The sequence below is a fragment of the Pipra filicauda genome, unplaced genomic scaffold (assembly GCF_003945595.2).
Source record: "Pipra filicauda isolate LSUMZ 115617 unplaced genomic scaffold, ASM394559v2 scaffold18_size4552066_pilon, whole genome shotgun sequence".
Lineage (NCBI taxonomy): Eukaryota > Metazoa > Chordata > Aves > Passeriformes > Pipridae > Pipra > Pipra filicauda.
This window is the reverse complement of record NW_024104298.1, coordinates 1,723,605-1,747,824: the sequence shown is the minus strand read 5'-3', so window position 1 is coordinate 1,747,824 and position 24,220 is coordinate 1,723,605. Positions and strand designations below refer to the sequence as shown.

Genomic DNA, 24,220 nt, shown 5'->3' with positions numbered 1-24,220 from the left:
ATATGTAAATGTGGATGCAAATGATGTAATGTGAATGCAAATGCTTTAATTTAGATTGCACAGGTGAGTTACAGTGAATATAAGTGGTGGCATTAGAGCTTCAGCACCAGAAGTGCAACAGGCTGTAGATACAAGCCCCTAGATACTCCTGGGTTCAGTAGGGTTGTTCCTATTCAGTGTCTGCCACTGCATTGGTACCCTCTTGTCAGGACTAAAACTAGTGTATTGGATTACATGTAACAGCTGCGTATGTGTTTGTGTAAAGTCTTCTATATCCTAATAAAGTGTTGCTTTGGGGGGATTGTGTTTGGGTGGGTTTTGTTTTCCTTAGCTTAAGCAAGTTAGAAATGGGTGCAAATTAAGCTGAAAATACTCCAACCTTGATCCAGAATAAGTAGGTCTGCACAGGGAGTGGTAACAGCATAGTTTGTGAAACTTCTTTCACATCTTCGTCTAATCTTAGATCAAAAACCCTCACCCTGCCTGCTGCTCAGTCAGAAGCTTATGGTAGCTTGCTGTATTTTATAGTGATCCAAATACTCAAGTTCATTTGGCTCACCACAGTTCTAAGAAAATTATTTCTGAAGTGACTGTTTTATTGAGTAGCTTTGTTCCAGTGTGCTAATGCAGGAACTCTACACATCAAATATGAGCCTCCTCAAGTACATTCCTTTCTTACAGATTGACCACCTATCAATAGAAAAACTCCTAATAGACAGTGTCCATGCAAGATCTCATCAAAAACTCCAGGAGCTGAAAGCCATTCTGAAGAGCTACAACGTTAATGACAATTGTATGTATTTTCTGCTGAAGTTTTTCAAGTTAATTTCCATTTGTGTCTAGAAATGGTTTCCTTTTTTCTTGCTGTTTCTTGTTTTCATTAATTCAAGTAAAAATATTGAAAAAATGAAGTGAAATATTTTCAGAATTAACGAAACTTAGCTTTAAATTATTCTGCATTGATAACTGTAAAATAGTCAGACCTCTAAGTGCAGTATAATAGGTGAAGCTGGTAGAGCGTTATAGTCTGGGTTGAAGGGTTAAAATTTGTCAACTGTAAAGTTTGTATGTCTTCAGAATGGAAAGAAAATTTTTCACTGTTTTGAATGAAACTTTCCTTAAACTGCTGTTGAAACTTTTGGGATTTGAAGTGATCTTATAATCATGAAGTAGTGAGTTAAAAGATATTCAAGGATTAATAATCTCCTTCAAATTTGTTCTGTCTTCTCGCATTGGCTTGTCACTGTTTTCACAGAGAAATTGCATTCACTTTCCTCTTTATGTTAACAGTGTAATAATGTGCAAGTGAAGATTGCTTCTATAAAAACATACAGGTTTTGTGATTATAACAGGCCAAGTTTTAATAGGATTTGAATTCACTTGAATTTTCTGTGAAATTAACATCAATTTTTCTTTAGCATTCATTGAGACGGCTCTTCCAACCCTTGTAATTCCAATTTTGGAACCATGTGGTCGATCAGAGTGCCTGCATGTATTTGTTGATCTCCACTCTGGGATGTTTCAACTGATGCTTTATGGCGTTGGTAAGTAGATGCAAAGCCAGGGTGTATTTCATATCTTGCAAGAATCGTGCGTTGTTATTTTCTGTGAACAATTTTGTCAGACCTGCAAAGTTCTGTGAGCAAATGAACACCACGCTTGGGTCATCACTGAGGTATTTGAGTTTGAGGAATGGGGAAGAGGATCTTTGTGCTTCAGTGTCACAGTTTAGGTAGGTACATTTTAAGAGGACAGCAGACTAATTATTGTTAGGGGTCCATACAATGCATATTCTTTATGACTCATGACTCCTGGCTTGTGCTGTTAAGGGATTGCAGTCATTTCATACGGACCTGATCAAGAATTGTATTGTGTGACCTTTTACATCTTGAGTTACTACTGTTCAAGTCTTAACTTCAGGTTTCGGGTTACTTAAGAAGGAAAATGAGTTCTAGTTTATTTGCACAATAACATACTACTGTGATCTTACAAACTATATGGATCATCTGTTGTGTACCCTAATTTCTCTCTTCACAATGAGCCTTGTGGAGGAGACAAGGGGCAACAATTAGAAGTTGGACTAAGAGAAGTTTCATCTCAGTATAAGAAAGCAGTTTTTTGCAGTGAAAACAATTGATCCCTGGAACAGCCCCCTCAGAGATTTGGTGGAGTCCCCATCACTGGAGGTTTTCAAGATGCAGTTGGACAGGGTGTTAGATAATCTCATCTATGCTCCCTCTCCCACAAAAGGTTGGACCAGATGATCTTTCAAGGTCCCATTTTGAGCCCCACCCTGGGCTGTTTGTGATTCTGAAATTAATCAGATGAGACACTTTCAGTAAAAGTTTGAAATTCTGTTTGAAGGACAGATGTTAAGACCATTCACTCCCCTAATCTTCTTGCAGATCAACTGACACTTGATGACATAGAGAAGTCTGTTAATGATGATATGAAGCGCATCATTCCTTGGCTCCAGCAACTCAAGTAAGTGACTTGAATGATTCACTTAGTTTGCATAGAATGAATCACCACAACTGTATTTTGGATGATCACACTTGCGTGGCTTTGTGTTTTACCACAGTAGGGGTTATACTTTCTCACTGTTCTAAGCAACCTTGAGTATTTGCCATCTCCTCTAAACAGTTGAGGAAACTCTGGTTTTGCTTGGAGTTGATTCCATAATCCTGCTTTAGTTTTCCCCCTTGCACGTAGCCTCATGCATTGCTGTGTGCACACTCTGCATGAAGTCTTTTCACTTTTAGTCACCGCAGACCACTTGCTTCCTGAGGATCTTGTTTGCTGTTCATGTTCATTTTCTATCTCCTTTATTCCACTGTTTCTACAGCTGAACTCTACTTGTTTCTCAGCAAGAATGATCTCCCTTATCCCAATACAGAGGAAAAACCAGGAAGTGGCCTAGGATGATTTAAATAATACCTGTTTATCTTCTAACACTTCAGCCCTTGCTGGTTTAAGCCTCTAATCTTCCTACCATAAAGCCATGAGATTTGAGCACAAGATACATTTGGCTCCCATAAGAGGTTATATGAAATAATACAAACACAGTTTGCATCTGCATGATAACTGAGTCCCACCTGCTCTGTCATTTTGGAAATTCCCAGTGCTCTGAGTTAATTGCAGGGTGAAATCTCTATTTGAGGAATTCTGCTTCTAAAAGAAGCTTGATGATGCATGAAGCACTGGCACCCTGGAGAAACTAATCAACCTCCCTTAGTTATAAATAATGTACTTGAGATAATGGCCTGGGTAGTGCTGCAGTTTTGGAGGAAGCTCATCAGTCCACAAAATATCTCTTAGACAGCTGTGTCTGACATGTGTCTATGAGCATAAATGTGGTATGATGTGATGGAGAGATGCTGAGCACCCACACTTTCCACTGCCGTTGTCAGTGGAACTTTGACCAGAAAACCAAGCGTTTCTGAGCCCCTTTCAAGCCTAGCTAGTCTTTCTGGCCTTGCCACCATAGCCAAAATCCACTGGAGTAGGACAAAGTTTAGTTCCAAACATGAGAATAAATTTGGTGTCTTGCATATGGTTCTTCATGTCCAAACTTATTCAGGTGAATGAGTTTATTTATAACATAATCCAGAGTAACATCCAGCTTTGGTGACTTTTTTTACTGGATTGCTTACTAGCATATGGGAGCAAAGATTTTGTTTTCTGGAGCAAAATGTAATTGAAGATTCTAGATTGTAAAATAACTGTAATCTACATGCTGTTTTAACATTTCCCTTCTTTGTTTTATGTTGTAATTTCATATTGTAGTATATAAAATTTTATTCAGTGAATAATTTCAGGGTTTTTCTTGAATTAACAGATGTCTGTTAAGCTGAAGACAGGATGCAAAGATAGTAATAAGGAAATATAAAGTAATGACATTTTCTATGTGATTTTCTGTGTATAACTCATGCAGCAATGATAGATGTTGGCTTTGAATGTGACTGACCATTTGACACTAATACTCTACACAGCACTGTACTAGAATAATGTAAACCAGTCTCAGGGTACTAATACCTTTATTTCAATGCAAGGTTCTGGCTTGGACAGCAACGTTGCAAACAGTCTATAAAACATCTGCCTACAGTGAGCAGTGAAACTCTTCAACTAGCTAATTATGCCAGCCATCCAGTGGGAAACCTTTCCAAACACAAGTTGTTTATCAAACTCACTCGCCTTCCGCAGTACTACATTGTAAGTAACTGAAAACTGCTTCTGTCTTTTGTTCTCAGTCATGGTTATCCCAGGCAGTTTGTTGTACTCTGAACTTTAGGACCCAAGTGATTGGTGTAATCCTCGATTCTCCCCTCTCCCTTCTGCCATTCAGTGGGTTTGTTAAGCACTCAGGCTTATGGAGAAGAGAACACATATGGGTTTATTACCCAGCAACCTTCCCATTCTCTGTTTCCTTAAAGGTTTGGTCTCCTTTCTCGTCTTGGATCCCTTTCCTAGCCATAGTATTAATATGTTGAAAAAGACTAATGGTGAGAGGATAGGAACAGAATTAGACATACTATTAGCTTGAGAATCTTCTCAATTTGCTGTTTTGTTCAAATGTAGGTTGTAGAGATGTTTGATGTTCCTGGCAACCCCACAGAACTAGAGTACAAGTACCATTTCCTGTCTGTGAGCTATGCTGAAGGAGATGACAGCCCTGCTACTGCACTTTTACTACAGCAGTTCAAACCAAACATTGAAGAGTTGGTACTGGACACAAAAAGTGGGAAACAAATGAAAAGTGGTGTCAAGCGCAAGGTAAGTGCTCCAAGAGCCACTGGGATAGTGAAGGTGCTTGAAAGGTCAACACACGTTCTAAGCATCAATGCCAGCTTTAGTAGCATTGTTTTCAAAGTTTGTGTGGCTGACAGCTTCCTTGTATTGGTTCTCTGGACTTCTTCCCTAGGGAAATGCTGGGAAACTGTTTTGCAACAGTTGTCTTTTTAATTCATGCTTTTAATTCTCTGCTGCTCTAGCCAAGGCAGAGCTCTGTGCAGAGGCAGCTGTAGTGGCTTGGACATGCAGAGTGCTGGTATGGTATCTGTGTGATACACTTCGTGCTGTGTCTGGTCTTTGGAGGACTTGGCAGGGGCTGATAAGTGTTATTTCTCGGGATCAGGCTGAAATGGCTTAATAAGACATAAGTACTGTTTTAAGAACAGTCTTTAACCGAATTGCTTCAGTCCTGAAGAGGACTAGATCCTTTCAGGAGTTTGTACTCAGGGTGTGATTCATTTATAACTTAGATGAATGAGGTTGTTCTCTGACATCTCTTCAAATTGTTTGCTCCAGATATGCAAGAACATTTGTCTTTATTTTAATTCTAGTTATCTGGAGATCCATGTTCATTTGCTTTATTTTAATTCTAGTTATCTGGAGATCCGTGTTCCATAGAACCCAAGAAGCCAAAACGGTCGGGAGAAATGTGTGCCTTCAATAAAGTGCTAGCTCATATTGTAGCCATGTGTGATACAAATATGCCATTTATAGGGCTTCGGATAGAGGTATGTGTTAAAAAATACTTTGTTTCCTTCCTCCCCTCTGCTACTCCTGATTCTTGTGTCTAGACGTGACTATTTGGCCAACTTGTGGTCATGTGCTCACTCTGGAGTTCCCCTGCCGGCTGAGCCTGGTGACTCAGTGTTCTACACTGAGTTGCTCTGGTCTTGTTAGAGCTGGTTCTCTAACACCAAGCACTGCAAAAAGCTTGAAAAGTCAAGAGAAAAGGGAAAATGAGAATGAAAGACACACTTGTGGGCGGGACTGGGAGACAATTTGTACCAGATTTGCACAGACCATTTTTTTGGCTTTCCAGTACTTGAGGATGGTGAAACATCTGTTACTCTTGGGGGGGGGGAAATCCTTGAAAAAGTTGCAGGTTTTTTGCTGGACTTTTTGCTTGGGATAACATTTTTCTTTGTTCATTCCTAGTTATCTAATATGGACATTCCTCACCAGGGAGTACAAGTAGAAGGAGATGGCTTCAGCCATGCAATACGTTTATTAAAGTAAGAGGATATCCCCCTGTGTTTCATTTTATTATTTCTTCGTTATGGAGAGTAACACTAAAACTATCAGAACTGGGGCAGGATTTTTTTTGGGGGGGGGTTGTGATTGATTTAGGATTTTTTTTAATTGTTGTGTATCTTGGATGTGAAGTGGGGCTATAGAAGAGTATAAATAAGAGTAGACAAAGAGCCAACTGCAGTTGTTTCTTTCATTGGCCTTAACTGGGGAGCTCTGAAAAGTCTGACAGTCTTCAATCCTAGAATCCAGGCAGTGCTAAGGAAGATACAGTGATGATTCATGAACATGCAATTTTAGATCAGATCAGAGGCCTACATACTCCATATGTTGTTTCACAATGTGATACTGCAGAGAAAAATGCGAGGAATCCCAGAAAAGACAATTGCAGGGTAAAGAACTTGTAGAGGAAACATCTGTGAACCATAGAGTAATTTAAGAGTGGAAGGGACCTGTGGAGGTTATCTGCTCCAACCTTCTGCTCAAAGCAGGGTTGATCAGCTGCATTTCCCAACCTCCAAGGGTCATCTGAATGGCAGCCCTGTCCTACAGCTCCCTTCAGTTTGGCATTATCTGCAAACTTGCTATTCCTTTGTATTATGTATTGTTAACCTCTGTGTTAACCCTGAGGAATGCCAACCAGAACCAGCTACTGACTGGACCTGCAACAAATCAGTTTAAAACAAAAAAAACACAAACCCCAAAGGCACCTCCTTGAGTAAAACCATCATAACTCTTTTTATGCTGCAGAAGTGTGTACTGACATAAAGGAATCAGTCTCTAAATGCATCAGGCCTTCTCTTTTTATCTTTGCAAAGGAGCAGAGAACTTGTGAGCTGAAGTTAAGGGTGGAACATGAAATTCCTGGATAGATTCTCAAGGGATTTGAAAAAAGAGTTTGTCATGTTTTTACTTAAGCTTTATTTAGTCTGTCCCCTGAGCTCCACTCACACATTGTGATATGAATAAATTAGTGAGTACTAAGAGAAATGCCAGGTTGTTCATTGCATTTAAGGCAAGCTTGTTCTACAAGGCAAATGAATTCAGTTTGCCGCAGAACTTACTTATTTTCATCTTTTTTGGCTTGTTTCTCTGTATAAGAGCTTTATATTGATGGGCTCTTAGTTCACCAGGAGAGAAGGGCAATTCAACAGATCCCTTAACACTTTATAATTTCCATGTGTTGAATGCATATAAAAATTGGTCCTAACTCAGAGAGCTTTTGTGACACATTTAGTTCTTGAAGAGCAATAGGATATCTCCTTGTGCAGTCCAGGTGCCTCTGCTGTTGATTTGTTCATTCTTTCATGTCCAGACTTGGAAGTCCTTTAGGAAATACCAGAAGGTACTATTGTTGCTTTTGAAACTGTACTGTGTATAACTGGGGTTTTGGTTTTTATCTTGTATAGAGTTCCTCCCTGTAAAGGTGTAAACGAGGAAACGCAGAAGGCTCTGGACCGATCTCTTCTTGATTGCACTTTCCGATTACAAGGTAGAAATAATCGCACGTGGGTGGCCGAGCTGGTGTTTGCAAACTGCCCGCTTAATAGCACTTCATCCAGGGAGCAAGGCAAGTTTTATTTAGGAATACTGATAATTTTTGTTTCTTGGTGCTTTGCATTGTCTGTTCCAGTAGTTTTAATGTCTTGGAGTTCCTGGAAGGCTGTCTGCTCCTAAGGTTTCTAATAAACCACAGTGTACCTGAATTAAAATTTTGACTGCTGATTTGATGCATTTTTGTTGTTTAAAATTTGCTTCATGGTTACTAGCTACAGTTTACTCAGAGTCTGTAAGCCACAGGTCAGGAACCACTAGTTTGAACAGTATTTGCCATCTCCTAACACTGCAGGACCAACCCGTCACGTTTACCTGACGTATGAAAACCAGTTGTCTGAACCAGTTGGAGGTCGCAAAGTCGTGGAGATGTTCCTTAATGACTGGAACAGCATCGCTCGGCTGTACGAGTGTGTCCTTGAGTTTGCACGGTCCTTACCAGGTACAGAAGTCACCTCCTTTGTGTTGAAAGGATGGGTTTACTGATTACTGTGCTTTTCCCACTCTAACTGTCTTTCCTCCTCTCTTCAAAGACATACCCAACCACTTAAACATTTTTTCAGAAGTTCGTATCTACAATTACCGAAAGCTTATCCTTTGTTATGGAACTACCAAGGGGAGCTCAGTAAGTAATTCCTAAAAGCTCTTTAAGTGTATGCTTGAAAACAGAATGGGTAGGCTTAGAATTCTCAGAATTTTGCTTGTATTACATTGTTGTGGAATTAATATAGATGAATGTAAAAAAGACAAATAGAAGATGTTTCATTGCTACTTTGCTGGGTTGCTGGAAGTTCAGAATGTTTGAGAATTTCTGTAAGATACTATGTTGTGGAAGGAACAGTTATGTGCCTCTGATTGTGAAAGCTGACGTGGCAGCCTTTTTTTGACAAACTTAAAATAAGTGTTGTTACCAGTCACTGCTTTAGTCAGATATATGAATACGTTTAAGCTGAGTGCCTAGTTCTGCCTTAGAAGAGAGGACTCTAACAATGTTTTAAATGCAGTACTTTGCTTTCAAATGAAGTGGCAGTAGCAGTGCTGTTCCCTTGTTCAGAACTCTAGCTTCCTCTGTAATATTTGAATTTACAGCTTGTTAATTATTTTTATAACTGATTACTCACTCACACCCTTGCCTTAAATGCAAGGTAGAGGAGGAAGTAAGTGCACATTTATTACAGACTAATTTTGTGTGCAACTGCTGCAAAGTAGCTCACACACTTGAAATTTGCTTCCTAGAAGATTTTTGTGTTCATGTTCTAAGCTGAATTTTTAATGAGCATTTTATTGGGAAGTGTGTGTGCATGTGTACATATCTATATATGTATATATCTAGGTAGCCAGAGCAGCAATGTGTATTTTGCAGGTAACTTCCTTACATAGTAGTATGTCCAATTTTCATTTTTGTGTGATATGATTTAGAAAACCAGTCCACCTCCAGCAACTCATTAATCAGTTTTCTACAGCACAAATCTCTTGAGTTTAATTTTCTCCATCTCACCTTTGGCAGAAAAGACTTTTTTCTTTTTGGTTGAGTTGCTAGTATAATTGCCCAATTCTGTGGTTGCCAACAATCCATCTGGCTAAATGGATGTTAAAGCTAACAGGGCTATTTTTTTGTCTTCAAAACCTCAGCAACTTTTGAGGAAGGTGAATTAGGAATCTATTAAGGTTTGATGAAAAATGGGGGGGCAAAATTAAATCAGACCAGCTTTTCTTGTTATAACCTCTTGTTATTACAACCTAGTTGTTCTAGCTCCCAAGACCATTTTATGTTCATGACATTGCAGATCAGCATTCAGTGGAACTCGATACTCCAGAAGTTCCACATTTCACTGGGAACTGTTGGCCCAAACTCAGGTTGCAGTAACTGTCACAACACAATTCTGCACCAGCTCCAGGAGATGTTTAATAAAACGCCGAACGTGGTGCAGTTGTTACAGGTAATGTTCTAAAAAAATTCTCTCAAGCAAATTGCAAGATATTTAAGAGATGAATTCTGATTAAACTGTTCACTTCAAAATTACATGTGCGTTAGGATTGTTTACGGATCTCATTGCCAGAAGGTGTCTTGGGGAAGATTGTTTTCCCTGACTTTTACTTTTTGGTAAAGCTGCCTGATCTCTCAATATCTGTTTTCCCTCAGGTTTTGTTTGACACTCAGGCTCCATTAAATGCCATCAACAAACTTCCAACCGTGCCCATGCTGGGTCTGACTCAACGCACCAACACTGCCTATCAGTGTTTCTCAATCCTGCCACAGTCCCCCACACACATCAGGCTGGCTTTTAGGAACATGTACTGCATTGACATCTACTGCCGGAGCCGCGGCGTGGTGGCCATACGGGACGGGGCCTACAGTCTCTTTGACAACAGCAAAATAGTTGAAGGGTTTTACCCTGCACCTGGACTAAAGGTGACTGTTTCTGTGTTTTCTGGCATGTTGTAAAAAAAATGAGATTCTGACCTGAAGTATGGATCTGGCGTGAAGAGCTTCGTGAAGCTTTTTTTTTTTTCCTTTCAGAAAACTAACATCGAGTGTTAGGGTTTGTGGTTTTCTTTCTTATCGCTACAATAAAATAACTTAGAGGCTGCTTCAGGCAGTTAAAACTTGGTGAAGCTTTATGACTAGGCTGTATGTATGCTCCAGGATTAACAACTGCTCCTCACAAACTATGATGTGTGGCAGTACAGTGCTCATACGTTGCAGGTCAGAAAATGCTCCATGTCAGAGGATTCTAAACAGAAACTTCTCTTTTAAAATAGTTCCCATCAGTGTGTGGCAGAAGCCTGTGGCTTTGCTTCTAAATACAGCTCTGGTCTGCTCTTCATGAAAAATGAATCTGTGCACACTGACAAAATACCTGAGGGCAACTTGTACTGGTGCTAGTTATACTGAAATACTGGAAAGTGGCACCCGCAGAGAAACAGGCTATTTTGCTAATTTTTTCTTCTGACAGTTGCAACCGAATGCTGATTCTCTGGCACTGCATTTAACTGGTCCTGAACATCTATCTCTTCCGTGAATTCCAAGTGGAAAGCTAATGGGAATAGGAAGGAGATCGTAGATACCCGTGGAAAGTATAAGAGAATGAAATTGTGAAGGTAGAGGAGGAAGTAATTCAAGAGAGTTGGCAAGTTCCTCTGGGTACAAGAGAGTACTATGGAGGAGGTGACCTGGGTGTTCCTACCCAAACAGGGCAATTTTAGGTGTGATACAGTAGTTTCTGGCTACTGGAGAGTTGTCCTGGAACAGCTATTTGCAGGTGTAGGGTTTTCCCTGTTTTTAAGGAGAAAAGAAAAATGTTGGTATTTCAATTTACTGGAGATAATTCATGTTAATGAGCAAGGTGTCTCTGTTTATGAATTGATATATTTTGAAAACTAATTATACTGTAATTAGTGAATGCCCTCTAGTAGTTAGTTCCAGAGACCTGCCTATCTCTTATGTGCTGTAGATAATAAAGATGGTGTTAAAACTCGGTAAATACTGTGTTCATTTATGTAATAAATTTTAAACAGGGAAATTGCTAACCAAACTGACTTCTCCACAGACATTCCTGAACATGTTTGTGGACAGCAATCAGGATGCACGGAGACGATCTGTAAATGAAGACGATAACCCGCCTTCTCCTATCGGAGGAGACATGATGGATTCTTTGATATCACAGCTTCAGCCCCAGCAGCCACCACAGCAACCACAACAACAGGTACCCTTCAGGCAAAACAAATGTTTATTGTCTTGCACAACGGTAGGTTTCTAAGAACTTTATGTTCTAAAAGGATTAGCAGTAACAGAATGGAAAGGGAGACTATAAACCTGCTCTGCTGTGGAATTCCCCTTTGGGCAAAATGTATTAATTTATTTTGCCATTTCTCATTCCAGCGTAAACAGCCCATAGCATATGAACAGCAGCTTTGGAAGGTCACATGGGACTTGCTGCCTAGAAGGGAAGGACTGAGGGAGGGAAAACAACTGTCTCAGATAAAAGATGGGAGGGGGAGTCACAAGGCTTTGCTGTTACGGGGTGACAGATAAAAGGAACAAGGTACAGAGATGTTATGTCTTGACAAGAAACTGAAAATAATAGCAAGCACTGAACAATGTGATGCAGAAAATCAAACAACTAATGTTGGTGGACCTATAAGACCCAACTCTCATTAGTCTTCTGCACGTGCTTAACTTCAGTTTTAGTACAAAATGATCAAAACATTTTGTTGTCCTGTGTTGACAATTTCAGCCATTTGCCAAACAGGCAGGAGCATCGGGAGCGTATCCTCTCACTTCACCACCCACCTCCTACCACAACACAGTGACGCCGTCCCCATCCATGATGCACACACAGTCACCAGGTAGGATGGCTGGGAGTCTGTGTGCACCTGCAGCTCTTTGTGCATGCATGTTTTTTCTATTGTTTGAGCTGTGTTTAGCCCCAAGTTAGACAAGAGAATGCACTTTACACTGTGTCAAAAAAGAGCAAAGTCCTGCCATGCATGTTTTGGGAAGTACATTTTGAAGCTAGAAAAAGAAACATGAAGTGAAACTGTCATCTTTAGCTGTGTAATACTTGGGACTGTTTTGTTCGTACAGTTTATAACTCGCTAAGGTGAAATACTGTTGATTTTCAATACCTGCTTCTTCAGAAAAGCTTTTAATCACCAAAGCTCTGCTTTCTGCTCCCAGCTGTTGTAGCACAACAGCTGAAAAATATTTAAATTCAGAGAAGGACTGGGAAGGGGGGAAATGCCATTCTTCAAGCCAAGTATTTTGGGAAGTTTCCTTTGTGTGGTAAATCAATCTGAAAAATATAACACTCATGCATGTACAAATAAAGCCTTTGCAAAAACAAATTCTCTTGAATCTTGTTTGCTATCCCTAAAAAGAAGGGAGCAGTTGATAGAAAAAATTAGAACAGAAAGATGGGAAATGTGTATGTCAAGTGACGTGATGTCTTTGATCAGGAAATTTGCATGCTGCAAGCTCACCTAGCGGGGCTTTAAGAGCACCATCACCAGCATCCTTTGGTCCAACTCCTTCACCTTCCTCTCTTGGAATCACAATGGGACAAACAGCTAACTTTGCCAGCCCACATGGTGAGTTCTTTACTAACAGGCGTATATATAATTAGAGGGAGGGCAGATTGGCTTCTTGAAATCTCGGGCAGACCTAAGTTAATTTAGAAAAATTTGTGTTTTGTAATTGGCTCAAGGTTTCATGTATGAGGGTGTAACTCTTAACAGTAGTTGAAAGAAGCTGCATGGCATGTTGAAGTGTTCCTAACGTTTAAAAATGGACTATCAGTCACTCCTTTCTCCTTACTAATGTGGGGAAATTCCATGTGGTCTTGTAGCAGAGCAGTGGCTGCAGCTTTTAATGAGCATTGTCTGTTGTTAGATTAGTTAATGGATTTTCACTGCTTATGTTTCCTGGAAAAATGAGTGGAACAGGTTAGAAATTCAAATATTTGCGATTTGAAAATGTTGTCAAAGTCTGGCTGGTTTGACATACATATATGTGAGCAACATGCCTTTCGGTTGTTTCCTTTATTAATTAAGTTGGTTTTTTGGAAAGCTGCCAAAACAATTGTTTGTGTAATCACAGTGCATTGGAAACTGTTCTATAGATCACAGTAAATGAACAGTTCAGATGGTAATTTTGCCACACCACTTTAACTGTTAAGGTGAACAAAGTGAGATAGATTTACAACAGACTGTTTAAGGAGCTTGTTCTGATCAGTCTCTGTAGCAGAGTACAAACCCAAAGATATTTTTGCAGAGATAATTGCCAGATACTGAATAGATGAGGAACAGTCTAGCTGAGGCTTCCATTTGCTAAGGAGCAGTAGAATTCCAAGTCTGTAGGCAACAGCTCCTTTTAGTTTAGAACCTGTTATGTGTTGAACATGACAATTTTCCTTTACATTCAATTGTATTTTACTTTTTTAAAAATACAGCCTGAAAACCCCCACTAATGTTTCTTTATGTGGTTGTAAAATGCAGTCTAAAAGCTTGCAGGCACTTTCATACTTTGCAGATTTTGGTAAGAGCTTTTTTAGATTTCTCTATTAGAAAGCCTTTTACTTTTTGAAGAAATAACAATGGTCTTGTAACATCTGTAGGTACCATAGACCCAAGCTCACCATACACCATGATGTCACCCAGTCAGCGTGCAGGGAATTGGCCAGGATCTCCCCAGGTCTCTGGTCCATCACCAGCAGCACGGATGCCTGGAATGTCACCAGCCAACCCTTCCCTTCATTCACCTGTCCCCGATGCCTCTCATTCCCCACGAGCTGGAACAAGTAGGCTTCTTTATCAGTGCTATAACTGTGAAACACTCATGTTTAACGTTCCTAGTTCTGTTCCTTTTGGTAGTTGTGTGTCAGCATAACAGTCCTTAGTGCCCTTGTGCAGTAAAATGTCTAAGGAGATTAAGTCTTTATTCTATCCTAGTTCAAATCTTCTGTAACAAATTTGAAAATGAGCTAAATCATACAGCACAAACGTCAGCAGGATTGATACCTCTTGTTGCAGTGCAGAAGTCAGTCTGAAACTACTGAGCTCCGTGACTGAGAAAAAAGTCTTCAGAGTGAAAGCAATGATAAGGCACATTTGCCAACCCAAATACTAACTTTTCACATCATAGATTTGCAATGCTGCTCTTGCACGACTGATTTAGCCATCTTTACGTCTCATTGAGTTTGTTGTGCCAACCTGCTGTCTGCTGGCATGCTGCAGAGAGAGGAAAGGGGAGTAGGGTTTTAGTGTTACTGAGATTCTTTGCATGGGTGGAGGGTCAAAACTAACTCTTTGTCTATCTGATGCCTATCACTAGGCAGCCAAATTCTTAAACGATTAAGCTTTGGCCCGGAGAACTCATTCATGTGTAGTGACACCAGTTTAAGTGAACACATTGCTTGTGTTTCAGCTTAAATCCTTCCTTACTGCAAGTCCTTTTTGTGCCCCAGCAGGTTCCCAAGCCATGCCAACTAGCATGCCTCCGCCTCGGAAACTACCTCAGCGCTCCTGGGCTGCGTCCATCCCTACAATCCTCACCCACAGTGCCTTGAATATCCTGCTGTTGCCCTCTCCTACCCCTGGGCTTGTGCCGGGACTAGCTGGCAGCTACCTGTGCTCCCCTCTTGAGCGATTCCTTGGATCGGTTATTATGAGGAGGCATCTTCAGAGGATCATACAACAGGAAACGGTGTGGTTTGAGTTTAATAACTTATTTAACAACTCTTCTTTTTCGTACTTCTGTACTCCCATGTCTTTCAAATCGGGCACAAACTGAAGTGCGTCAAATATAATAACTATTTGCTGTTAGACTTTTTGCTGTACTTCTGAATTTTGCCATCTAAAGCGGCTAAATTTAGAAAAATAATTTAGTTCTGCTTCTTTTCCACACAAATTGGAAGTGGAAAACCTGTTTGGTGAGGTGAAGTTGGGTAACTGGTATGATGGCAAGACTGTGACCAGATTTTCAGATGCCATGGCTTCTGTGAGTTTAGCGTGTCCATTGGGAGTTAACTAGAACAGCCACAGGGTTACTGTGGAAGCCACTGCTTGGCAGGACTGCCCAAGAAATTAGTTACCAGTTGACGATAACTGAACTACTCGGTCAGGAATGTTGCTTTAGGATTTGGGACAGACGATGTGTGCCTCTTCACTTCTTTGGCATGGATTCAGTGACGGAGAAAGAAGCCAAATCTTGCATAAATTTAATTCTCAAGGCAATTTTACCTCTATTCAGATATCATGTGTTTCTTTCTGGAAAGAGAGGCTGAACACTGCACTGTGGGAAGGGAGTGAGAGAGTGTGTGTATGTGTGTGTGTGAGTTCACACTATTTAATGAGTGACTAATTGACTGTGGTTCTTCTTTTTATGCAGTTACAGTTAATAAACTCCAATGAACCAGGTGTAATTATGTTTAAGACGGAGGCACTGAAGTGCAGGGTTGCTCTCAATCCTAAAACCAACCAGACCTTGCAGCTGAAAGTAACACCTGAAAATACAGGACAGTGGAAATCAGAGGAGTTGCAAGTGTTGGAGAAGTTCTTTGAAACAAGGGTATGTACTCAAACTGTGAAAGTTTAAATTTTTGTGCATTGCTTTTAATCTCTGGTGGTGTTTGGAGTGGTACTGCTGATCACTGGCATGTGTAAAGGCTGCAAAATATAACATTAATAGCTGTGCATGTTGGTTATATATTAAATGGTATAGCTATTATCTAAATAGGCACTACTAAACTGGGTCTTTCTTTAGGTTGCAGGACCACCTTTTAAAGCGAACACCCTGATAGCCTTCACAAAATTACTAGGGGCTCCCACTCATATCCTGAGGGACTGTGTACACATCATGAAACTGGAGCTGGTAAGTTAACGTAGTTCACCGTACTTTGGTTATATTTTTTTAAAAAGTGTTGTATCTTTATCTACAAGCACATGAATTACTCCAAATTTATATATATGCTACTTAATGTTATTAAATAAGTTTTCGTTTTGCTACTAGCTCTCCTGGAAATTCCCAAAGTTTCTCCTTTAAACTGATGATTTGGGAATCTACAGCCATGTTACTGCACAGTTGACATACGCATAGGCTGACTGGATTCTTGTTTGCCCCATGCTCAGTTCTTTCAGAGTTATTCTGACTTTGCTAAACCTGGCAACATGTGCAAGTTTAGCTGAAGAGGCACATTCTGCTTTATAATGTTTCCCTGGTTCATAGCCATGTATGTCACTGACATGAGACCTTTGCGTTTCTTTCCCTGTGCTGCTCTTTCTGAACAGTTCCCTGATCAGGCAAGTCAGCTGAAATGGAATGTGCAGTTCTGTTTAACAATCCCTCCCAGTGCTCCGCCAATTGCGCCTCCAGGAACACCTGCCGTTGTGCTGAAATCCAAAATGTTGTTTTTCGTAAGTAGAGATACCTGCTTTAAAATTCTGTGGGCTGCATGTCTCTGAGATCATCAGGGGATGGTAGCAAAACACACACCTACTGCATCTGACAGCTGTAATAGCTGAAAGTGTTGTGCTGTTTGGAAGCCTGGATTTACGTGCATCTCTTGTAACGAGTTCGGTTCGTATTCCTATTCTCTCTTCTACAAAAGCACAGCAGCTCCTCATGTTTTGTGTTCTTGGGGAGATGCTGGCAATATATAAAGTTCAGCTCCCTCTGGGCTGCATCTTCCAAGCGCTCAACTTCAGTGTGTTTTGTTCTTCTTTGAGGCACTAACCACCTAGATTAGCTGATGTGCACATTAGTGGTCCTGGGAGCAGGAATTAGATGTTTAGAACAAATCCATATTAGTGTTTTTTCTGAGGCAATGCTCACTGCAGGATGCTTTTGAGAAGAAAATAGTCTCCACCTGATTGATAATTTCTCTGTTACAGAATTGATGTCTGAAAACTGAGGGGTTGGAAATACATGCCGTCTGTAGGCCTGGAGTGTTTAATTGTATCAGAAGTTGCACTGAACTACATCGTCATTCAATTTAACATACTTTTTGTTTTTTTCCCCACAGCTCCAGCTAACACAGAAAACAACAGTCCCACAGGAAGCTGTTAGTATTATTGTCCCAATTATTTATGATATGGCATCGGGTACAACGCAACAGGCTGACATTCCCAGGCAGCAGAACTCTTCTGTTGCTGCTCCAATGATGGTTAGCAATATTCTAAAGAGATTTGCTGAACTGAATTCACCACGACCAGGTACTGTACATGTCCAGTAGATATATTCTCTTCACCCAGACATCTGTGACAAATCTCCAGTGTAAAACTAAACCTCTCTTAAGTCTGAATTCTTCTTGATTTCTATCTTACTTCTTTAGTAATTACAAACTCCTGATGTGACAGGCAGTACATAACTTAATAGCAAGTACTGGCAATGCAGCAGAAGGTTGCACTGATGATTCAGGCTGGGTTTTGCTGTTCTGCCCAGGTGATAGAATGCACCTCTTGTTGGCCCAACTCTTGTGTCTCAGTAGGAGTCACACTTTTTAACGGGGCCCAGAGTGAGTCACAAGAAATATGCTATGGTCAAGTGTCAGTTTTCATGGTTAATTATGAAGTTATTCAGCTTAACAATAGAATACAGAGGGATGTTGAAATAGTTATCAGAACTTGTCCGCGTGCTGTGAATGATTAAAAAGTAATTGGAGTGACTGTATACTCCTTTGTCAGTGTGTCCACCAACAGAGGCGCATACAGTTCTGTCCACCAGACATGCTGTGAAGTGTTTGAGCTAGGCTGTTCTGAATGTTCATTGGCCTGTAGGTAGTGCACTGTGAGCAACGTTGTGCTTTGCTTTCCCTCTTGTTTGTCGTGCTTTTTACTTTTTTTTTTAGTATCTGAAACACTGAACAACAGTAGCAGGTTCTTTGGGCAGCATGTTGTCTGTAAGCAGTAGTTTGGGGTCCTAATACACAGATGGCTCATAAGAACAATAACTTTCAATTCTGCTGAAGAACAAAATTTTTCCAATAACCCAGTGAATAGATTGAAGTTGTGAATCCAGAGGTTGACTCTTACTTCTATTCTGTATAATTATTCATCTTGTTATTATGTGGTAATTTTAACTCTGCTCGATGGATTATTTTGATTGCTAGAACATGAGCAATGTCTGTCTTAAAGTGGTGTGGGTATGCATACATTTCTGGAAGTTGTGATGGGATTTAAATTAACATGCTTTTTCTGTTTAACATGTAGTAATAGTGTAGGTAAATAGGAGAGAAAATAGCCTTGAGGGCACGTGGGGTTCCCTCTAGGAGTTCTGTATGTGGTACAGAGCTGTTGTTTGTATAGCACTTTTATTTCAAAATAGGTTAACTAAACTTCAGGTATTGCTTTTGGAAGGTGCTTCCCCACCAAGTTCCCTGGCATGGTGAAAGGTAGATACTTACTTTGCTGTTTGTTGTTGAAGTAAGTTGTGTTCTAAAGTAAACCCTCCACAAAACGCCGCAGCATAGCGAGTGATGTTCAAAGCTGCTCTTGAGATCCCAGGTGAGGTGCTTTCTGATGATCATTAGGTAGATAAGAATGGACATTTTTTGTTTGTCATGCAAGTTTTGAAGCAGTTTGGGAATGCAGTACAGGGAGCAGAGTATAGACAGGGGAAAAATGCATAGGAAAAGAGCTTGTGGCCCCAAGCAGGACCTTTTCCAGGAAAAGAAGAACGTAGCTGGTTGAGCAGAGGACATTTCTAGTAGTCCTTCCTCTGACTTCTAAAAGAAACAATGAGTCTGTATGGATTGATTGATTTCCACCACCAGCCAAAGTAGGAACTTCCATGAGGACACTTGAAATGCAATTTCCTGTGTTTTTACTGTCAAAACATACATTATTATATCTGATAAAGGAGAGCAAGATACCTTCTTTTCTTGGCTGCTGGTAGGGGAGCCAACAGATGAAAGTAGATAGCTGGGAGACTTCTTTACAATAGCAGTACACGGGAGATCCCAGATGCATATCCTTCCTTTTCTGATCCTATTGTGCTGTACCCAGGATTCTCCTCCCTGTTAGCTCTTCTGCTGCACTAGTTGCAACGTGCTTGGTTAAGGGAATTTTTCAGTGTTGGAGTCAGGAAGGAGCAGGGCCTCCCATCATGCACGTACAACATTACTGGCACTTTTGTTGTAACCCGGAATCAGTGTTGCCTCATTCTGGCTGTATCTTTTTTACCTTTCTCTCTTTGTGAGGAAGTCTTTTGTATTCAGCTTAATTTTCCTCTTAATAAAATGGTAGTGCCTGAAAAGTAAGTTCTCCTGGAAGAGTTTTCTTTTCAGATCTGTGGGCAAACACATTCTGCTGTGTTTAACAGTAAAATGTTGACTATTTGTGAGTAATACACTGTCTTTCTGAGATCACTTTGCCTATGCCTCCATGGGAAAAAGTACTTTACTTTGGGAAAATAATTGTATGAACTGAGATGGAATCAATGTCCTGGAATAATAGGTTTAAACTTGAGCTGTAAGTCTACAATCTGCAAAGTATGTAGTGGACATCAATCTGGTAAGGAAATGAAAGTCCCTAAGGATGCTGGAGGTCACCCTTAGAGAGGAGCTCAAGGGACTCATGTTCCCTAACGCACTTCACAACTAACATTTTTAAGTGTCTGATTTTCATTGATGCAGTGGATACTACTTAGCCCAGATTTGTAGCTTTGATATGATAATGACTTGCCCAAAATAATCTTGGGAATCCCTAGTTTGGCAGTTAAGATTAATGCATCCCAGCAGGCTCTGCTCTTGTCTCTTTGCTCACACTGTTGCTCCTTCAGCAGCAAAATTCAGTGTCTTCTAATTGGTATGTCTTGAAATATGCAGGAAAAATTCAGCCCACAGTGACCAGGGTATGATAGTAACTATTACTTGTATTCTCTTACCAGGAAATGGTAGATGAAAATCACAGCTGCCTGATACTTCACCTTTTGTTGTTCTAATTAAACCCTTTTGCTTCTGTCCGTTTTAATTTCTTTAAGCTATTCAGAATGTGTGTGTTTTTGTCAACAAGTGCTGGTATTCAAAACTCAAGGTAGCTGTGGCTGGTTTTTCCTCTCTGTATTAGATCTCAGCTGTTGGAAACAACAGTCTACTTGCTCTGTATTTTATTTTGCAAGTTTAGATGTCAAGGGTAGAGCCAGAGCATTGTGGTTGAAAGAAACAGATTTCTGACTTTTGCTCAGTCTTGGAATTAGAAATGTTTCCAAGACTAGGCTTAGGACAGAAAACATCTTTCAGCTGTTTCAGACTTGAGCCTTTTGAAATGTTAAGTGTCTGCTCATAATCAATAGAAATAAAACTTGAAAAAGTTGGGTTATTTTCTTTACAAGATGTGATGCTTTTTATTAATAACATACAGAAAAATTCGGACTGCGATAAATTCTAGCGTAGATTCAATCTGACATTCAAAAGCAAATAAAAGTCAAAGAGTTTCTTGCAATTTCGTGACCAACCAGAGCAGTCCTGCTGGGAAAGCCGGAGCTCCTTCAGCTAATAACTGTTACAAATCCCAAAGTCCTTGGAGGTCGCTGGGATCTGCCGTGTGTGGCGCAGCCTCAGCCCCTGCCCCGCGGGGTCCCGGGGGGTGTCAGGGTGAGGAAGGGCTGTCTGGGTGCGGGACTAACGTGTCTCTTTTCCCTGTTCCAGAGTGAGGAAGGGCTTTCCGGGGCGCGGTGCTAACCTGTCTCTTTTCCCTGTTCCAGGTGAATGCACAATATTTGCAGCCGTTCGTGATTTGATGGTTAATCTTACGCTGCCCCCTGGGGGGCGTCCCTAGACACTTTTAAAAGAAGGCTGAAAGTGAGACAAAACAGCAAAAAAAAAAAAAATATATATATATATAAAAAAAATAAAAATAAAGCCTTCGGTTAAAAGAGGACGTTTTAATTTTACCTTTTTTTCTAAGAGCTAAATATAAACTGGCAAACTTTCAGGGATGCACTTTCATCACATGAGTATCACCACAACTTTTGTATAGTGCTGTTGTATAGTGTGTTTTAATGGGAGACACTTCAGACTAGGTAATAGATTGAAGTATCAGCTTGCTGGTAATAGATTTAATATTCTGTTTTATACTATAAAGATTATGAAAATGCCAAACTTGTTTGTTTTTCTGTTTTTCTTATGTTTTGGTGTAATAGTCTTTTTTTAAGGCAGGTCTGTCATTTTTGAATACTGTAAAACTGTGACAAACTTTATATTGAAGCTGTATTTTAATATGACTGCTTTGAATCCTTAAACAATTTATTTGGGCTTGTTGTAAACATGTCCCCAAAAAGCAATATTTAATAAACTGGATTAAAAAATCTTAAACTGGATGTTGTATAATCTTCAAATTTATTCCTCTCCACTGTAGCCACTGGCCAGATCTCGTGTGTACACACTTACTTGACTGTCTCTGAATGTGATCTTGCTTCCATACACACCACACACACGTGATGCTAACTTAAAAACCCAAACAAACCTTTATTTATTTATTCTGTGGGTTTGATTTGTTCTAAGTCAGAGTAGAACAGAGTTTGTTCATTTTCCTGGTTGTACAAATAATTACTAATTACTTCAGTGCTTCTTTTCTTTACAGTCACAAGGAACTACACCTGTTCTGTCCCAAAAGCAAAGTTTAGTGGAAGAAATAACCCTTTTTCAACTGTCATGGAATCTGTAATAACAGATTCTTATTTGTAGAAGCAGGTAAAGTAGGAGTGGAACTGCATACCACAAAATTGGAGAGGCTGATCCAAAAAAGAAACAACCTCACATTTAACTGTTTTAATTGGATGTATGTAAATAACTTTGTCAGTGATTACTGAAGGCTCTTCTAACTGAATAAAATGTCCATCTTTAGGAATTACTCTGTCATTTAACCATTTGTCCTCGTGGATCAGTATTCTCAAATTTTTATCAAGTTCAAGTTGGTTTCCTGACTTCCTGCAAGTGTGGCTTTCTGCTCTGCTGCCTCACTGCCTCTGCAGAGCTCTCTCAGCTCCCTGCTCAGCTGAAAGGTACTTTAAACTAATTTTAAATATCTTCTGGTGGATGTATTCCAGCCTGCCTTGCTGTCTTTAGGGCTCCCCATTGCCCCTACAACTGTCACACTGTTTTTCCCTGAATGATTGAGTCTCTTTCAAAGCTCTTGCCATTAGAAACCATCTTTTGGTTGGTGCCCAGTTTAGATTTCAGCCATGAACCTGTGTTTTTGGGTGTGGCTTCTGTAATACTGCTTCTCTCACCTGTGTGTATATAACAGATGGTTATGCAGTTTCTGCTTCTGAAATAGAACTCATCCCCTGGAGTGAAAACCTGCAGCTTTTAAATATTCCTGGTTGCTACTCAGTTTGAAAGAGTCTGTATTTCTGTCTTTTCACAACTAAACTGATGTTTTAAAATTAACAGGTGATACAAGTATTGTCTGAAAAAGACTGGCTGTTATGCTGGCTACTGCTCTGGATTCAAGGTGTGAGCAATCCCATGCCTAAAAGCAGATTTTTGATACAGAGAAAAGTACCTGCTGCCCTTTGTGCTGAGGGGCAGGGGGGAGTGTGGTGATGGACAAAGGCTCCCCTGTGGCTGCTGAGAGCTTCGGCACTTGAAAGTTAAAGGGAGGGGAGAGGCCTCCCCACAGGGCTGAGAATACAAAACATGTTTGTACTGACAGAGGGTTGTGGACTGACACTCCAAACCCGAGGTGATGGGCAGATTGAATTTTATTTTATGTAACCCACACCACTCCTAATACACACCACAGTTTAAACCTTTCTCCTAAATAATTAAATTCTTAAGGAAAACGCTACTGGTAAAAGCTTTTCCCACTGACCAGAGACACACGTTCCTTTCAAGGCAATGACTGTGTGTATTTATAAGTGCAGTTTTAATTTTAATTTTCCATGTTCAGTCCATTTTGCTGGTGTATCCACCTGCTGATGTATCCATCTGCTGCACTGGGACCATTTGTAGATTTTCATCCTTACAGGAGATTTGTTTGTCCATCTGTTAAACTAAAAGTGCTGCAGTGACTCCACATACTTCTAGAGGAGGTTTGTGGGTTTCTCATCAACCCACCTGTGGGACAAGGATGAAGGAATTGAATTATACAGAGGAAAAATAGCAGTTCTGAGCTGATCCACAACTTTGGCATAGCAATGTTAGCAGAGATTAGATGGGAATACGTTTTAGATATCCAAAAAGCCATCCCAGATGGCAACCACAGACTTTGTGGCTTTCCAGGTAACAAATACTGATCCTGTTAAAGGTTTCCTCAATATGGAAAAGAGTGGAGGAGCCTTTTTGAGCCCTGCAAACACTCAGACAAGGAGCTGAATCCAGGTAAGGTTCTGGGGCGGGGAGGGGTTGGTTTGAAACTAAGTTTAAAATTACTTGTTATCCTTACACGTTTGAGTGTCCTTTGAGACTGCAAATATTTAACTGAGTTTGCAAAGGCTGCAGGAAACAAGTTCTGATAATAAACTGCTGAGACAAAACAAGGCTCCATAAAACCAGAAGCTGTTTTCCTTTGTGAGCTACAGTTTGTCTCTAAGCATGTGCTCGGTTTCATCTGTCAGTTGAAAGTGGTTAGCAGGCATTTGAAAGCAAAATCTTCTGTATGAAAAATAGACTACTAGGAGAATATTTGGGTCATGTTATTCAGATTTATTATTAATCTGTTAAAAGGTGTCACTTCACAAGTTTTGCTACACTGGTTATTTTACCTCCAGTGGTTATAGTTGTTCTCCCAGCCCAAGTTTTCCACCTACTGCACAATTTCAAATGTTTTTAAGGTAAGAATGTATTTCGACAAGTTAACTTGTAATTGAATTATATGAACTGTAGGTAGCATCTAGGCTGTAATTACAAAGCTGTGACTGTGTAACCCCATAATACCAATATAATTGAGTCGTTCACATTTAGATTAAATCCTTTTTGACTTCAAATATTCATCGCTTTTCTGCAGATGCTCCAACAGCTGCTGGTGCTTTGACGTTCAACGAGTAGATCATTATTTTTGGGGAATGTTTTTAAGCCTTAACTTTGGCTCCGGGAGCATCACACGCCCGGGAAGCAGGTGCTGTGCTGCCCCTTCACTGCCTGACGCTCTGCCCGTGTACTCCCAGCCCCTCACGTCCTTCTCCCAG

General features: G+C 40.2%; 1 protein-coding gene across 2 annotated transcripts in view; it reads left to right on the top strand.

Moving 5' to 3' along the window:
• The window catches only part of MED14 (mediator complex subunit 14), a 33,995-nt gene extending 12,591 nt beyond the window's left edge, over positions 1-21,404 (top strand). The window contains exons 10-31 of one of the 2 annotated variants that reach the window (XM_027741978.2): positions 682-793; positions 1,419-1,544; positions 2,406-2,484; positions 4,053-4,212; positions 4,579-4,773; positions 5,385-5,519; positions 5,947-6,023; positions 7,449-7,609; positions 7,889-8,035; positions 8,127-8,218; positions 9,381-9,533; positions 9,737-10,006; positions 11,145-11,300; positions 11,832-11,943; positions 12,553-12,684; positions 13,710-13,892; positions 14,559-14,797; positions 15,482-15,661; positions 15,857-15,964; positions 16,381-16,506; positions 17,115-17,304; positions 20,795-21,404. In XM_027741978.2, the coding sequence (XP_027597779.1) occupies positions 682-793; positions 1,419-1,544; positions 2,406-2,484; positions 4,053-4,212; positions 4,579-4,773; positions 5,385-5,519; positions 5,947-6,023; positions 7,449-7,609; positions 7,889-8,035; positions 8,127-8,218; positions 9,381-9,533; positions 9,737-10,006; positions 11,145-11,300; positions 11,832-11,943; positions 12,553-12,684; positions 13,710-13,892; positions 14,559-14,797; positions 15,482-15,661; positions 15,857-15,964; positions 16,381-16,506; positions 17,115-17,304; positions 20,795-20,868 (3,207 nt within the window). In that variant the 3' untranslated portion in view covers positions 20,869-21,404. The remainder of the gene's footprint in view (positions 1-681; positions 794-1,418; positions 1,545-2,405; positions 2,485-4,052; positions 4,213-4,578; positions 4,774-5,384; positions 5,520-5,946; positions 6,024-7,448; positions 7,610-7,888; positions 8,036-8,126; positions 8,219-9,380; positions 9,534-9,736; positions 10,007-11,144; positions 11,301-11,831; positions 11,944-12,552; positions 12,685-13,709; positions 13,893-14,558; positions 14,798-15,481; positions 15,662-15,856; positions 15,965-16,380; positions 16,507-17,114; positions 17,305-20,794) is intronic. The other variant, XM_027741979.2, reaches the window with a different exon arrangement.
• The last annotated feature ends 2,816 nt before the right edge of the window (positions 21,405-24,220 follow it).